Source organism: Drosophila grimshawi, unplaced genomic scaffold, assembly GCF_018153295.1.
Source record: "Drosophila grimshawi isolate 15287-2541.00 unplaced genomic scaffold, ASM1815329v1 contig_848, whole genome shotgun sequence".
In the NCBI taxonomy this organism is placed as follows: Eukaryota; Metazoa; Arthropoda; class Insecta; order Diptera; family Drosophilidae; genus Drosophila; species Drosophila grimshawi.
Window position 1 is genome coordinate 20,592,319 of NW_025063692.1, and position 16,965 is coordinate 20,609,283.

General features: G+C 39.5%; 6 protein-coding genes across 7 annotated transcripts in view; 4 read left to right on the plus strand and 2 right to left on the minus strand.

Moving 5' to 3' along the window:
- The first annotated feature begins 745 nt into the window (after positions 1-745).
- On the plus strand, positions 746-2,180 carry LOC6564536 (RNA polymerase II subunit A C-terminal domain phosphatase SSU72). The gene is made up of 3 exons (XM_001991320.2): positions 746-1,083; positions 1,199-1,457; positions 1,525-2,180. The coding sequence occupies exons 1-3, from the start codon at positions 857-859 to the stop codon at positions 1,624-1,626; spliced, it is 588 nt and encodes a 195-aa protein (XP_001991356.1). The 5' UTR covers positions 746-856; the 3' UTR covers positions 1,627-2,180.
- Positions 2,181-2,741: 561 nt separating this feature from the next.
- LOC6564535 (UPF0729 protein GD16342) lies at positions 2,742-3,418 on the minus strand. Its single transcript, XM_001991319.2, has 2 exons — positions 3,350-3,418; positions 2,742-3,287 (listed from the first exon to the last, which is right to left on the minus strand). The coding sequence occupies exon 2, from the start codon at positions 3,272-3,274 to the stop codon at positions 2,957-2,959; it is 318 nt and encodes a 105-aa protein (XP_001991355.1). The 5' UTR covers positions 3,275-3,287; positions 3,350-3,418; the 3' UTR covers positions 2,742-2,956.
- Positions 3,419-3,946: 528 nt separating this feature from the next.
- Positions 3,947-4,818, plus strand: LOC116804924 (small integral membrane protein 4). Its single transcript, XM_032738306.1, has 2 exons — positions 3,947-4,321; positions 4,391-4,818. Exons 1-2 carry the CDS (start codon positions 4,168-4,170, stop codon positions 4,483-4,485), a joined length of 249 nt encoding a protein of 82 aa, XP_032594197.1. The 5' UTR covers positions 3,947-4,167; the 3' UTR covers positions 4,486-4,818.
- Positions 4,488-4,818, plus strand: LOC6564534 (protein BRAWNIN). Its single transcript, XM_043216261.1, has one exon. The coding sequence runs from the start codon at positions 4,488-4,490 to the stop codon at positions 4,680-4,682; it is 195 nt and encodes a 64-aa protein (XP_043072196.1). The 3' UTR covers positions 4,683-4,818.
- Positions 4,819-4,823: 5 nt separating this feature from the next.
- Positions 4,824-6,213, minus strand: LOC6564953 (zinc finger protein 558). The gene has a single exon (XM_001991316.2). It carries the CDS (start codon positions 6,134-6,136, stop codon positions 4,880-4,882), a length of 1,257 nt encoding a protein of 418 aa, XP_001991352.1. The 5' UTR covers positions 6,137-6,213; the 3' UTR covers positions 4,824-4,879.
- Positions 6,214-6,583: 370 nt separating this feature from the next.
- The window catches only part of LOC6564950, a 47,923-nt gene continuing 37,541 nt past the window's right edge, over positions 6,584-16,965 (plus strand). Inside the window, exon 1 of one of the 2 annotated variants that reach the window (XM_032738326.2) lies at positions 6,584-7,024. In XM_032738326.2, the coding sequence (XP_032594217.1) occupies positions 6,919-7,024 (106 nt within the window). In that variant the 5' untranslated portion in view covers positions 6,584-6,918. The remainder of the gene's footprint in view (positions 7,025-16,965) is intronic. The other variant, XR_004365268.2, reaches the window with a different exon arrangement.

The window sequence follows — 16,965 nt, forward strand, 5'->3', positions numbered from 1 at the left end:
TGACAACCCTGCTTGGAAAATTGTCGAAAAGTGTCATACAAAAAAAATTGTAACAGACAAAAACAAGACGTCTTAGACTAGAGTTAGTAAGCTGCAATTTGTACAGAAATATGAAGAAAAAACTGTTAGTCAACTTATTTTTATGCTTATGTATAGAATCTGCTATGATTTTTGATAATCCAAAAAATATATTTATATTATTTAAGTTTTATTTTCAGCAAAAGTTCAATTTATTTTTGCTTGCTAGCCGAATTCCACTGTGAAACAAGTAAATAACCTGAACCTGATCAGCACTCAGCACTGTGTTGCACATCTGCATTTGTGGCTGTATTTGTGTGTGCTACCAACACCAATACCAACAGCAGCAGCAGCAGCAGCTTCAACTTGCTAAGCCGCATTCCACGAGTACCGGCTGGATTTGGATGGGGCAGCGGGCGCGCACTCTTTGCGCTTTTGCTTTTGCTGAGGATTGCTCTAGCAACTTGCCACATGCAACATGCTGTGCCCACTTTATGTCGAGTTTTAATATTCTTATTTCTATGTAATATAAAAGCCAGCCAAGTGACACGACCTTACAAATTTTATCTTGCCGTTCTTTTTTCCTATTTCCCATTATCGCTGGTGGCGAATCAATTTTTAAATAGTAACGTGCAAATTGTTGCGCTGCCAGATCAAGAGTGTCAAATTTAGTCAGTTCGGCAACGCTGTCAAATATATCGGCGAACTGCCATCTCCTCGTCACGCTGTGCAATAACATTGACGAGGAGACCATCTCGTCATTCCGTGCGGAGTCGTTTTTTTTTAGTTATTGTAAATTAGTTTATTAACAAATTGTAATCACACTGCCAAAGTAGACATGACTGACCCGAGCAAGCTGAGCGTCGCTGTGGTCTGTTCATCGAACATGAACCGTTCCATGGAGGCGCACAGTTTCCTAGCGAAAAAGGGATTCAATGTGCGCTCCTACGGCACCGGCGAACGGGTCAAATTGCCCGGCCTGGCGTTCGACAAACCAAATGTCTACGAATTTGGGACCAGCTACGAGGAAATCTACCGCGACCTGGAAGCCAAGGACAAAGAATTGTATGTGGCTTCACTGATGATATTTATAACTATTATTATTATTATTATTATTGTTATTATCATCATTACCATAAGCATCTCGTTCACTTTGTAATTTTCTTTTGTCCTGGTCTAGTTACACACAGAACGGACTGCTGCACATGCTGGACCGCAACCGGCGCATCAAAAAGTGCCCGGAACGCTTTCAAGAAACCAAAGAACAATTCGATATTATAATCACGGTGGAGGAGCGCGTCTACGATTTGGTTGTGCTGCACATGGAGTCAATGAATTCCGTTGATAACCGACCCGTGCATGTGCTGAATGTGGATGTCGTTGACAATACGGAGGATGCACTGATGGGCGCATTCCTAATTACAGACATGCTCAATTTGGTAAATTGCGCAAAACAAACAATTGTTTAATAGCTAAGAACTGTTTTTTTTTTTAACCAATTGTCAGATGGCGAAGTCAAACGACATCGACAACGACATCGATGAAATGATCCAGGAATTTGAGGAGCGAAGAAATCGTGTGATTCTCCACTCCGTCCTCTTCTACTGACAGCCAACGGTACAAAAAGTCGAGGCAACAAACACCTGCGATTCACTGACCACAATTGCTACCATTGAATGTGCGAAAAGCGTTTTACACGATTTCACTCGCGGATCAGCTGTAAAAATGCGAGGAGCAAGCACATCGAATAATAATAATAATTAATGTATATTTCTACCAATGGGACGAACCGAAGAACAATACAACCACACACACACACACATACACTCGCAAAAAAGGTCGAATTTCCAAAAAAGATGCAATAAAATTGTAAAATGTGTTTACTGCATGTGCATACAGAATATATTCTGAATGCGACTTTAGTTTAATTGTGCCACACACAAAAGTTGGCTCAATATTTATTATAATAGTTTTTGTTCTCAATTGTGTATGTCTAGTTTGATTGTAAATATAATACAAAGCTATAATTCAATATGTCCATTGGGCTATTGGCATCACACCTAATATATCCAATTACTAAAATATACTGAACGTATATCATAATAACAGCAATAATTAAAATAATAATACCGTGGGCGTTAACAAATGAAAACTTGCTTGAATCGAATCGAATATTTTCATTGCTGAGAGTTAATGTTAGCTGTTTTTTTTTTTCACTTGAGTTGGAAAATTTTTTTTATGTATTCTGTATCTGAGAATCTGTATTCTGTGTTCAACCTTGCCATTTCAGGGATCAAGGATCCGGATGTGAAATGTTCTTGGCCTGCCATTTCAAAAAAAGCAACCAAAAAGAACGAAAATACTTCAAATAAAATGACACAGTAAATGACATATAGCTCAACCATCGACTGACCAAATGACATGCAAATCGTCCTTGTAGCTGCCAAGAAAACTATGAATTTCGGGTTACGACTTCTGGCAGTGAAATTTTTACAGCTGTTTGAACTCTTCGATGACGAAACAAGCCTTAAATGCAGTTCGATAGAGTTGGTCGTTGCGATCCTAGCTCGCGATGTCCTTTGAAAATATGTAAGGATTTAAGCAAGTTAGCAATTTATCAATTTCACAGTATGTCTTACAACTTTTGATCTTTGTGATACGCCTAAAAGAATGCTTCTTAATAATTACTATGTGTATCGCCAACAAAATAAAATCATAAATCATTCAAGTAGTATCATTCATTTTATGCTATAGACACATTGCCCTCTTTGAATAAACATTTTCGTTAAGCGTAATTTGTTGCTGTTGTTGGTTTTTTGGATGTGACAATTTTTGGAATGCCAACTATGCGTGCATCATTAAAGCGTATTAGACCCACACACACACAATAGGAAAAAAAAAATATATATATATATACTATAGCTATACAGATTTAAGATTATTTTTGTTTTTTGGATTCCGCTGTTGTTGTTTGAGGCAGCGATTCAGTTGTTGATGCAGTGGCAGCCACTCCCTCATTGTCAGTGACGTCCTTGATAATCGCGGCGGCAGCATCGTTTGCCTCTTTCTTGCCACCGGGCACATATGGACAGACGCCGCCTTTGCATTCGAAGGGGAAATCCGGTCCGGCCTTGATTATGTTGCCCTGGGCATCTTTTTTCTCCCAGGGGTTCCAGTAACGCAGCAAAATGGGCTGCACAAATCGATGCCAGATGAACAGCAGCAATGGGATGATGAAGCAGGGCAGGCAAACCATCTTGCGCAGTGGTCTTAATTATGCCACATATGAATTATTTAAATCATTCATTCACTGCCAATTAATGCAACTCACCTTGTCAATAATTACGATTCGCTTCTTCTTCTCTTGTTGTTTTATTCAGCAATGTGACCAAGTACTAAATACCAAATAAGCTCGAGAATGTTGAGCACCGTAATCAAAAACAGTTACAAATGTGCCGCACAAGTATTTTGATTGCTTCTGTTTCGACAATTTGTTACCCAAAACACTACTATCATATAAGATTTTTTTTATCACGATTGATAGATATTTTTTATAAGTTTTGACAAAAGAATAACAATAGCTTTAATTGACAATTTGGAAAGTTAGTACGTTGTAGGCTTTGTATTGTTTGTAAGAACCAAAGGTTGACAAATTTGGTATGCCCATGATTTTTATATAGTTTTATTTATATAAGGAAATGTAACAAACTATAAACTACAATACAACATTTAAATTTGAATTAATAATATATAAAGAGTGAAGAGTGTGATCTTACTTGGAAAATACCAAATACGTAATTTTGGTATTTTTTTAGGTTTTATAAAGTAAATAAATAAGCTTTAAATGCAAAGCTTTGCATAAACAGCATGATCAGCATGCAGCGGAGCAATGCCAAATGGAGTGTAGTTAACAGCAACTTAACAGCTGTTAGGGACAGCTGTTTGTGGGAAACATTTCGAGAACTGAATTGAAAAAACACGCGCAGTTTGCATTTTTATTTGATTATTTGTATTAAATTTACGGTTTACTGAACCCCATTGGATGCAGCGACGCTCTCCAAACTCATTGCCTTGAAGCAGACCGGAGGAAAGGAGGGCAATTTGAGCTGGGCAGCTGCTGGTTGGCTTCTTATATAATCGCTATAACCGATGAATCTGCACAGCGGCTACGTGCGACGTCTCCTCGACAGTTGGCCCGGCAAACGTCGCTTTGGCATCTACAGATTCCTGCCCATCTTCTTTGCGCTTGGGGCAGCACTCGAGTTCTCCATGATCAACTGGACGGTGGGCGAGACCAACTTTTGTATGTTCTACACCAAAAAAAAAAAAAAAACGAATACTTTAATATTGCTTTTGTTTGCTCTTTGCACAGATCGCACATTTAAACGCAGGCAGGCCAAGAACTACGTGGAGGAGCAGCAGCATCATCATCAGCAGCAGTTGCCAGAGCAACAGAACACAGTTTAAGCATGCCCGCCGGCGTCTCGTGGGGTCAGTACACAAAGTTTCTGGGCAGTGCTCTGCTGGCCATGATGGCCGGCTCCCAAGCTGTGCATCTCTACTACAAGCCATTGGATGATCTGCCTGTTTACATAGAACGCGAGCAGCATCATCATCAGCAGGAGCAGCAGCAGCAGCAGCATCATCAGCAGGCGGCAAGCTGATTTTTAAATCCATTTTTTCTTTAAATATTAGATTCGCATTGTTATAAATGGATTGAACGCAAAGAGGATCAGGAGAACCTATCCATCTGAACCCATCTCTTGCTGAAATTACAAATATTAAATTTATTTCGCAATATGTACTTGCTGTATATATTTAAATTAATATATTTTTAAATATAAGTAAGAATGGCTGCTGTTCACTTGGACTTGTCGTGGATTTTGCCATGGTTCTTGAGGCACGTCTGCTGGCGGAATGCCTGGCCGCAGATGGGGCAAACGTAGGGTTTCTCGCCCGTATGGATGTACTCGTGATGTTGCAACGTTTTGCGCGACGCAAACGATTCGTCACAGTAGCTGCAGGTGAATGGCTTCAACTTGAGGTGGACGGCCCGAATGTGCGATTCCAGCTCGAATTTACGGGTGAAGAGACGGCCGCAATGCTCACAGGGCGTCTTCTCGGCACTGTGCGTCAGCATGTGCTGGATGAGCATGAAACGCTTGGCCATTCGACGGCCACAGACACGGCACTCGTGCCGATCCTCGTCTGCGTCCGTATGCTGTTGCATCCGATGATATTTGAGGGTGTAACGCGAATGGAAATGTTTCTGGCACAGATCACAATAATATTGAACGCTATCGCTGGCATTGGCTGCTGCCTCCGCCGCTGTGGGATGTTTGGTGCGACGATGATGCTTCAGATTCGCTGTCTGATTAAAGGTGGCGCCGCACTGTTCGCACACATACTTCCGTGTGGAGGCCGGCGTTGGCTGTTGATGCTTCAGTCGTTTGTGTTTGTGCATCGCAATGCGACTGACATAGACACGCTCGCAGCCGGGATGATCGCAGCGATGCGACCGCACCGCGCTGCCATGCAGCTCCTTGATGTGCGTATAGAGGCCGCCCATAAAGCTGTAAGCCTTGTCGCAGCGATCGCATTGAAACGGACGCTTGTTGCCCTCGTGCACCTTGCGCACGTGGGCATCATGGGTGAGGCGGCGGGCAAAGGAATGACCACATTGCATGCACTTGAAACTGTTCTTCGTCGCACTCGGGCAGCGCTTGGACTTGCCTGTGTCATCATCAAACGGGTCGGGTGCGGGATGAGGCGTCTCCAGTAGCTGTTCGGATGTTGGCAACGCAGTTTCCTCATCGTAGATAATCTCAAAGCCGGCAGGTTGCGGCTTTTGTTGCTGCTGCTGCTGTAGGTTGTCCAGCAGCTGTTGCCGGCATATGCGTGCCTGTTGCTGAAATTGTTCGAAACGCTGCAGCAGCTGGCAGCAGGTGCAGCACAAGCGTTGGGGCAACTGGTCCGAGGCGAGTTCGGCTTGCTGCCAGTCGAGCAGCTGCATTAGCAGACGTTGCAGCTGCACATCGTTTGTATTCGTCGCCTCACCGCTGTCGTTTTCGATTTTGTGCAGGCACGTTAGGCAATTGTTGCTATTCAACGCTTGCATCCTTGCATCCTTGCAACGCAAAGGGTACAAAACAAGCAAATGCAGCAAATGTAAACAAAAAGTTTAGTTTTACAGAGCGCCACAAACAGCTTATGTTAATGTTAATGTTAATGTTATGGCAGGCAGACAGCGTTGCCACCACGAAAAAGCTCACATCACCACTTCAATAACTTCCATTGTATTGGAAAACAGGTTTAGAAAAATTTTTAAGCAGCTGCATTTGGTGTATTACAAACTCAAATCAACTACTTTTATTTTTATTATCTTCTTTTTTTATTAAATATATTGCATGTTTGCTACACACAAGCGAACTTGTCACATTTGAATTAACAGAGTGTGACCATATTTGCGCATTTTTTTGGCATCATGTATGAATTTTTGTATTATTCCTCTGCTGCTTCCACTTTTTTTTTTTTTTGTTTTGGAGCTCGCGCGCCAACTTTAGCCACTCGCGTTCAATTGCTGGCAACGCATCATCAGTTGCATGCTGGCATTCAACGACAGCGCACGGCCCTCGTAGGCATGCCTATTGGCCAAGTAAACAGTTTTTGGCGCGCATTTTAATCGACATATGCATGTAGTTCTGTTGTTGCTGTTCTTGTCCCCATTCCTAATTTGTAGCCTACATTTTTACAAAATAATACGACAAGAAGTGACACTTGGAGATTGAGTGACTTGCTATTTTTGTCTGTATTTTTGTTAACGTTTACGTTTGTGTGTGTTTGTGTGTGTGTGTACTCGAAACATTTCGCGTTATCAGAACAACATGTAAATCCTTATCAATGGCGTCGAGCAGCAGGCTTAAATACCGTTACGAATCGCTTGGCTCTGCCGCCGCACAACTTCATTGGCTGAATTGCCTTATACGGCTCTGCCTGTTTATCAAAGGTAAGTCCAATAGCAGTTTCCATAACGGATACGTATCCATTCCTGCATCTGACGCAGTGCCTCAAGAAATATAAATATGTTCTGCCAGCCCCTTCCACAAATTTGTTGCAGCTGCCAAGCGTTAATGTGTGAGCAGCAGCAACGGCAGCAAAAAACGGAAATTCTATTAATATACAATTTTCCAGAATAAATATTGCACAAACCCGAACATAGGCAACATTAGCATTTACAGTGAACATTCGACAATAAGAACTTTTAAAGAATTTCGAATTTCTCTCTCTCAATAACGGTCGCTACAAAATATATTTTTGTGTTTTTCCTTTCATTCCATAAATATCTTGATTTGAAGTGATTTGAAACGAACAATTAGATTTTGATGATTTTTTTTGGAGTGTGGTGACAATTTCCAATTAAACATTATGATTGACGCTTCGAACAATATTTCTAATTATAATTTCAATCATAATGTTTAATTGGAAAGAAGTGTTATTATTTCACAGTATACTATATTAAAAATTGATATCAATTAAATCTAAAGCTCAATTTCAGCATATTCGATTATTTTTTAAGAAAAGTCACAAGAAACCTTGACAATTATGATACTAATTAAAAGTTTCCATTTTCGTGCAACAACTGTACTATAAACTATGGCACTTCTCAACCAGCAGATGTTGAAGTTAACTGCAGCAAGGCAAAGGGAGAATATAAAGCAGAATGAGAAAATGCAGGAGGGAATCGTTGGGCGAATGGATGGGGGGATACAGATAATCTGTGAAAAGTGTGAAGAAACTTTGTTTGTATGCCACTGGTGTCCTCTACCCTCCAGGCCCAGGCCCTCACTACTGTCCTTCTCCTCCTACGTCCAATTATTTTGCGAGGGATTGGGCAACGGGTTTGGCATAAGCCATAAGCTGACTTTTGATTGACCCACTACCTACTATTGTGGCATCTTGTGGCTCAGCCATAGTTCGAGATGATGCTCCCACTGATTATGATGTGAAGTGAAGTGGTTTTCGTTTCATTTAATTCAAAGTCTTACAAATATGCGCATATCAGCATAAATGCATTGAGCACGAACTAAAATCTGAAAGTCAATCACAGCGATTTGATTGCTATGCAAGTGAATGTCTTCTCAAATTTGTTGTGAATCGTAGTCAATCCAATCCAATCGTAGTAATCCACACAATCAGAAGAGCTTATTTCCACAGAGAGGTGTACAAATTGCACACAAAGTGATCAATCAAAGGAAATAAATTGGAAGGGATCTCCACTTAAAAAGAGAATCAGTGAGAGAGAGAGAGAGAGAGAGAGAGAGAGCGGAAGAATAATCTATCTATCTATCAGCAATCTAAATACAGCTTTAAATCGACAGATTAATCATAAACATCAGCGCAAGTTGAAAACTCATCAAACCAAAATAAATACAAACATGTTAAATTAAGTAAAAACTTGCCCACAAGCTTTATTTTAAGCGATAATAACCAATTTTTGAAAATTCGGCAGAGAGTCATGTCTATCGACACTGCCAGCTAGTAAAATAATCTAACACAAAGTTTATCTATTATTAGATAAATGTTATCATATGAAAAAAAAAAGTTTGCATACAATAAAAATTATTTGATGAAAGCCACTTTGGCATTTACTTTTTGTGTTCCCATTTAAAAATGTTGTTGTTATCTTAGTTCTTTGCAAACTGTCAGAATTTATGTAAATTTTGAATTCACGAAACTACAACAACTCAAAACTGTATAAAAGCTATTTAGTTGAAATGATATTGCATTTGTAAAGCTTTCGAGCTAGTTAGTATAGGGTATCTTCTAGTCCAACTCACTTCGATTTTTCGTTTATTTATTTATTATTTTGAACAATTTCAATGTTTATGTTACTGAATTTAGATAACAACTGATGAGATGCAGTTTCGATTTAATGTGGAACCATTTTTTAGCCGGCAGGTAAGATGAATACAAATTCGAAACACCTGCATTAAATATATTTTTGATGCTTCGACATAAAAACGGTGCGCCCGATTCTGGGAGCCCCTGGTGGAGGGGGTGTTGGGGCAACGCTGGTGATGAATGGGGAACGAGGCGCGTTCTCGTTACGCAAGAAGTCTTTTTCATGTTTTCATATCGGATTATGATTCAATAATTTGTTTTGCTTTTCTTTTTCGGGGGTCGCAAAGTGGAAGACAAGCTCTTTTGGGATTTTCTTTCCTGAATTATGTATGGATGTATGCATGTGATTTATGTATTTCTTTGTGTGACATTTTTCATTAGAAAAGCAGCCGCCACAGGGCGTTGTGGCCCTATCAACTTTCACTTCAAATTTGTTAAAGCAATACACAATTTGTTCAACTGTTTCAAGTTGATATTTGTATTTTGTATGTTTGTCGTTGTAGGTTTATTTGCTTTCTGTTAGCTAAAATGCCAAAATGTAAATAGAAGACCGAGAGGAACTGAGCGAGTGATAGAATCGCTACCTTCAAGTGTGTCCTACTCCCTTCCGTCATCGGTTGTTTTGTTGCCATCTGCAACCTCAAGTGAAAGTTGTGCATTGTTTGTGTGACGCAGACATTGTCGTAGTCGTCATCATCTTAGCTGCAGTCTGTCTGTCTGTCTGTTTGACGTTAACACCACTGTTGTCCTGCAGGTGACAGTTAAATGGACTGACTACTAATCTGTTGCAATAGCAACAGCATGCGGCAGAGAGGAGAGGGGGGTGAGTTCTTACGCAAGCGAGGTTCAAATCTCTGATACACATTGTTGGATACACAATACCGGATATAGATAGTCTTGCTTTGTGACAAAACCAGATACAAACGCGTATTTTACGAATTATTCACGTATCTTTTGTTATTGCTGCTGTTGGTGTTGCTTTTGGACTTCCGGTTCTGTTGCGTGGGCTCTCCTGTGGGGATTTACCCTTCGTGTGACAGCCGCCCTAAGCCAGTTAAGACAGGTTCTGCATTCACCCCTGCACCACCCTCCCCCCGCCACCCAACTTCAGCCTGTCTAGGCTTTAATTTGGAACTGCTGACTTTCGTAACATAAATTGATGGGCTATTCTCATCTGTCTAGTCAAGCCGCAGCAGATTTCAAAAGTCCCCAAACACTTTGCACTTGTCCATCAAGCATGTAGATTTAAATTCTCTTTTTATTTTAGATTACAAATTTAGCAGTATTTTAAATACTAGTCCTAACCGAGAATCTGGTTAACATAATTAATCTTAAACTGTCAAGGATTCGAATCTTAATTTATCAATTAATTGAATCTTGTACATTGGCAATTTAAACAATATTAATGAAGAAACTGCATTAATCAAATGTATTGTTTGCTGCTGAGCTCTTTTTATAATTTAAACATGTTTTATTTTTTAGATATTGCAATACATTTCGATTCCTAACGGAATTCGTCTTCGGGCTGTACAAAAATGACACAACATTGAACATTTTCAACATAAATTTGTATTGCGAAAACATTTTAAATGAAAAATTGAAAACTTAATTGAAACAAAATAGGAATCTACAATTCTTCATTTTGGTTTTGTGTTTTGTTCTTGAGCACTTTTCAGTTTAATATGCTTAAAACCCATTTAAGTTTATTTTCTCTATTAACACAAACTTGTTGGAGATGTTTAAATGAAGTAATAATTATAATAATTATCAGTAACGAAAAAACGTTTACTTATTTTAAGTAAATTATCAAGTATATATCACGTGTGTCAAGTGGTAATAAATAGACAGTAGTGGGAGGGGTGGGGAGGGTTAGTAGAGGGGCAGAGTGTTTGAGTGGCAATAAGCAACAAATGCTGGGCTGGAGGATGAGCGTTGAAATGTTTTGTGCAAATATTAAAATTTGTACATTATAACCGCAAAAATCAATCAAACTCGAAAGGGCAGCTGAGGCGGCAGCGAAGGGGGTCTGTCAGCGGGCTAGAGAGAGAGGCTGGGTGTGTGGGGCGCGTGTGTCTTAACTGAATATTTGTAAACATTCGAGCCGATTTTTTTTTTATTATTATTATTTTTTTTTTTGGTTCAGCTGGTTGTGTACAAATGAACGATAAACAAAATTTTTGCGATGCTGCTGCGAAAATTGCGAGCGCTTCAACATCTTGCTTAATCATTTTCACCATCATCATCATCTGCTTTATTATCGCCATCAACAATATGATGTGTGTGTGTGTGTGTGTGAGTGTGTGTGTGTGTGAGTGTGTGCTTATGCCCCTACACGCCTGTCGCTGCTGCAATTTTTCCAAATTTGTCAACTGTGCTGGTGGCCTCCAGTCACACAGCCCACATCCTTTTAGGACGAAAGGACGCACATGCATATGATATATGTATGTGACTTTATTTTGTGTTTCGGTACGTTATTGAGAAATTGTATTGCTCCGAGCCCAATTTTCGACATTTGTGAAGTTATTTTCCATATAGAAAGGGTGATTGTTCCAATGGAAGCTATATGATATATGGTGGTCATTTTGTAAGTTTGAGTAAAGAAAACATTTTATTATACGAGATCAAATCTTTCTGATCTGATGCTGATAGACGTCCACTTCAATGCGTTACAAACCTCGCGACAAAAAGTATAAAACTCTCTACAGGTGCAAGTTGGAATGAAATATATGTATTAAATACATATTAAAAATGGCGAAAAAAAATGTTTTTTGGAAAATTGTAAAGCACGAAGCGAATTTTTGTTGCTTCCTTCCCTTTCCGTTTGGCTTGCATGACTCCTGTGTCCTCTTCCCCTCAGCACCACCCACCTCTCATCCATCGTATGCCAACACTTTCCATTTGCCATTTGCGTGCGAGCTTTTGAAGTTTTCAGCATTTGGGTTTCGGATTCGTTATTCGGTTTACGGTTTACGGGGTATGGTTTTCAATTCATTTATTTATGAGACCACTCATACGAGACATTCCCCAACCTCTCCACTTCCCCTTTCACCTTGTCCAATCGTAACACGCAATTGAAATTGTTGCTGCTGACCAGGCCAATAATGTAACATATCTCTGATTATTTTTCACTTATCAGGATTGTGTATTGTGTTTAGTTAATAGGTCCTAATTGCTTTTAAAATTGCACTTAATGGATATCTGGATGCAATTTGGTTAGCAATGGATTAGCTTGCAAAGCAGACTGTTATTTTCAAGTCACATACCATTGAGTAATTCAACGATTTTGTGTATTTATTGTATCTCGGGCAGAGAATGGATAATAGTTATAGTTTATCTTAAACTGAATTATATCATTAGCTTCTTGCATTATTTAACTAAGTGTTATCAAAAATATTCTGCTTTCTTTTTAATACTCTTCTTTTTCGCTTCTCTTCGCTCCTCATTTGGCCAGTTCAAAAGCTTTTGGCACGCGTTTTCTACAGACTTGAGACAAGCACACAGACATACACACACACACACACACACACACACACATACACATACACACACACACACACACACACACACCCCCCCTCCATTCTCCTAAATCTGTTCTTTTCTCTGAGTTCTTTTCATTTTTCTACCATTTATTCTTTGCGTCGCGTTAATTACTTAAAGTGCACGTTATTCACATTTCTCTGGTGGGTCCGTGTACTGCTATTGGTATTGCCCCCCCCCCCCCATGCTCCTCCCCACTCCTTATCTATTCTGCATTACTTTCAGCTCCGTTTCAGGGATTTCTTTTGGCTGTTTGCCGCTGTGCCAAAATCTGTTCACGCGCTTTAATTTCATTAGCATTAAGTATATTTTAACCTTTTGCGTTGCTGTTTTTCTCATTGTTGCTGAAAATCTTTCTAAAATCAAGGACAACATTGTTGTTGTTGTTGTTGTTTTTGTTGTACTTCGTGCGGGCAAATTAAATTTAAAACGCCAGCAGTTCCATAGCTAGAGGCTGACAACTCCAGTGTAATACATACAAACCTAGTCAGACATATATATATATATATATATATATATATGTGTATGTGTGTGTGTGTGTGTGTGTGTGTACTGAATGACATGATAAAATTAATTCAATAATCCAAGCCGAGACAACTCAAGAGACGTGAAGCACTCGGAGTAAAACCGGGCCTAAGTAGTAGAGACTAGACTAGAATGGAGATGAGAATACGAAATTGAATGCAGACAAGTTAATTAATATGAAATACTAGCAAATCTGCCAAAAAATATATTTTCCAAATAATAAGCCAATTTCTCGCCTAAACCTAGTAATAAATTGATTTGGCTATGATTTTTAAGTGAGAATTAAAGGCAGAATTATATTTTTCTTTTAAATGACCTCAACTATTTTATTTGGATATTAAAAATTGCATTTAGCAGATAAAGCAGCTGGTCTCATTGAGCTGAAAATCGTCATGTTCTGCTTTCAGTTTGTCAGAGTCGTGTGTAGATCCCGCCCATATTTTAATTGCCTTAAAATCATAATTTAAAAGGAGCATATTGTGTGTGTGGCCGACTCACAGCTGTCACCGAACATGTTCGAGGCATGTTCGCACGTTGTCACAGCATGCGGCAGGCACAACAGCCACGCCCACAGTCCAAAGGCCAGGGCAAAGTTGCAACTTCAAGCATAACTAAATTGAACTGACCACGCCCCACACACACGCTTACACGCATACACACGCCCACAAACCCCTACCAGCACCCAGACGCATTAGTAGACACATCAAATTGGCGACGGTTTATAATGAGCAGTTGAGCTGCCCGTCTACCTGCGCTGGCTACACTCAGGAAAAAAATCACCCGGCATTCTAGATCATTTTAACCAGAAATTAAGAAAATCAAATCTTTTTTTTTTTGGAAATATACTCTCTAAATAATAAGATGAATTATTATTATCTAAAATGCAAGACTCTTTTTTTTCTAAGTGCACGCGAAGAAACATGAATGTGCAGCAAGCCGATGATTTAAATACCCTAATTGACCAGAGTTGAACTTACTACTGGGTTGTCCGATGTCTGACATAATCATAATACCCACAGCAAGAGCTTACTAAATATAATTTTTGGTTACGGCTGCGCTCATTTTGTATCTGCCGCACACTTTCTCTGGGGAATGCTTGCGACTAGGGATTAATTTTGTAATCGGCTCAATGCATAATTAACCAAATGAAATAGTTGCCGCCCAGTGGGCAGCGCCTTGTTCACTTAGTCACATCGTTTAGACTCCGTCTCAGTCTAAGTCCCAGTCTCAGTCTCAGTTTCCGTTTCCAGTTTAATTCCCTTTATCATGCTACATGCCATCTTCTTCTTAGCGTATCGTTCTCTCTCTCTCTCTCTCTCTCTCTCTCTCTATTGCTCACTTAGTAATAGGCAGCAAGTGCTTTTTGGGCCACAAGCCCAATAATGCATTGTTTGCCGGTGCGACTTTGGCCAACAGAACTCATCACACAGAATTCACTTGACAGGCTCCCCTCCAGACTTGTAATAGATGCCTCGATTTTATGTACATACTCACAATCTCTGTGTGTTTTGTGTGTTGTGTTTTGCGTGTTGTGCTGTGTGTTGTGTGGGTTGACAGTAGACAATCAAGAAAGTTGACAACTATGTCCATCGGCAGTGCTGAGTTGTGCTTGGACAACCTGAATCTGAATCAGAGCTATTTAAATAGCCAGCTCCACGTTTTGCACTCAATGGCCAGTTTATTAAATTGAATTAAGTTGAGTTACAATTACTCTTAAGCGACATCATGTATTACATGGCACTTGAATCGTTCTGCATCCATAAATGTCTCGTTTATTGCTTCGAACTAATTAAGTGGTCACATAATGTATAGTTATATTGGTGCTTCTTCCTGGACATCCTGTCTGAAATAAATCCTATTGGATTCATTTTCAACTATCATTCACCGTGGCTACTTGAGCTTAATTGCTTCGGTGCCTTGAATGTCTCCATGTGCTGGTTGGTATATACGATAACAATTCCTTATTGCTTGTGAATTGCAATTTCTTCTAGCTGAATGCCCTCCAAGGCCACTTCAATCACAATCACAATCACAAGTTTTCCCCCAGGGTTTTTGGGGGTCGAGCATTTGAAAGGTGCTAGTTTGGCAACTGATGTCGTCCACAGAAGCTTGTGGTAATCTCCATGGTCGCTTTAATGCTGTTTCCCCGATTAATCTTCTCATTTGTGTGGCTGTAAAAGTTTACGGTTGCCTTTTTTTTACATCGTCTAATCTCACACAAACACAGTTAAATCTCTAAATAAATAAATGGAAAAAGGGCAAACTTGGAATTGTCGCAATAAAAATTACATTTCAACTGCATCAGCAATCACAATAGGGACTAAAGCGACTTTTAACTGCAACATTAACTGCAGATACGAATACAAAATGCAGATGCAGATGCAGATGCAGATACAGATGCAGATACAGATGCAGATGCAGATGCCGTCGCAGATGCAGATGCAGATACGGCAAGGCCAACTAAACGCAATTGGATGACTTTATATTTACTTTGCACCAACAACAGCAACAACAGCAACAACAGCAACAACAACAACAATAGCAACAACACCAAATATTCTCGCTGTTTTATTCTGTTTGCGAATTTTCATTTGGGAAATGTTTATTCACTGCGAGTGGGCAGATCTTATGCATATTAATATTTACTTGGAAAATACTTACTTATATCATGTTCACACTGCGCCTCGTTAATTATGCACCCGAGCGAGCTTAAATGGGTAGGCAAATAAGTGTCACTTATGGCTAATGGATCACGACTATATATATATATATAGTTGATGGGGTCGGAAAAGCTTCGAAGACAAAAATTATAATTGCCTCTACAAGTTTATGTAAAAAGCACTCGCTGCATGAAATTGATGAACAGCTTAACATTTTGGTAAACGTCCTGATGAATTCCACTTATGTCTAATTCCATTTGCTTATGGCAGCAAACTGTTTAGGAGCTAAAATACATAATCTTTTCTGCAGAGAGTCGTTAAGTTAAGGGTTTTCGATAGGAGTGAGCCAGAGTATATAGTTCAAAATTACTCGTCCTTCGTGGCCAATTGTATTTGTAATACACATTTAGCTTTGGTGGACAAAAGTTTCGTATTCAAATAGCACTCGTTGATCAATGTCAGTTGTGACTTGCTATTTAATAAAGTTCATTGTACAATTGGCAATGTATTTGTGTAGTAATTGTAAACATTTGCTGGCTGCGTGCATTTACTTTGGCCACACACTGTGTTCCTTGGGTCCATTCATCAAATTGATTTAGACAAATGCGAAACAAAACGATAAAGGCTAAGATGTGTGTGTGTGTGTATGTTGTGTGTTGTGTATTGTGTGTGTGTGTGCGAGTAATATTGTGGGCGGCAGATTTTGTATTTGTTTATTCGAGTTGTGCATATGAAGCTGAAAAGTAAGCATGCCAGTGTGGCACACTTCTTGCCTCTTGCCACACAGCTAACACATTCAGAGCATGGCTGCTAATTTGCATATGGGCATTGCCGGCATCGCCAGTTAAACTAATCTTGCCTTGCCAGAGACGGCAAGCAAACTAAACAAATGGCACGGCCTGGCCATAAGGCACAAAGTCAAAAGTGACCTTATAATTATGGACAGACAGGCACACACCCCGTATATACATATATAAACACACGTTATGGTTGGATGAACAATGCTTCCAAATCAATTTCAGACAGCGATAAACGATAAACGATAAGCGATAAGCGATAAGACGGTAGACAAACAACGCGCAGACCTTTCCCACAAATACAAAAACAGCCCACAATAGGATAAAAGGGATGTCACATAAACCGCAGCAACTGGCAGCTACACTCAGAAAATAAACAATTGATTTGAATTTAAGAAAAATATATCTATTTATTACTATTTTTAAGAAAAAATGTTTTCTTATGTTTAGAAATTATATCCAAAAACAAGATAAACTGTCGAATTTTAGGGGGATTTTTTAAATTTGTAGTTGATTTTTGTTCTTAG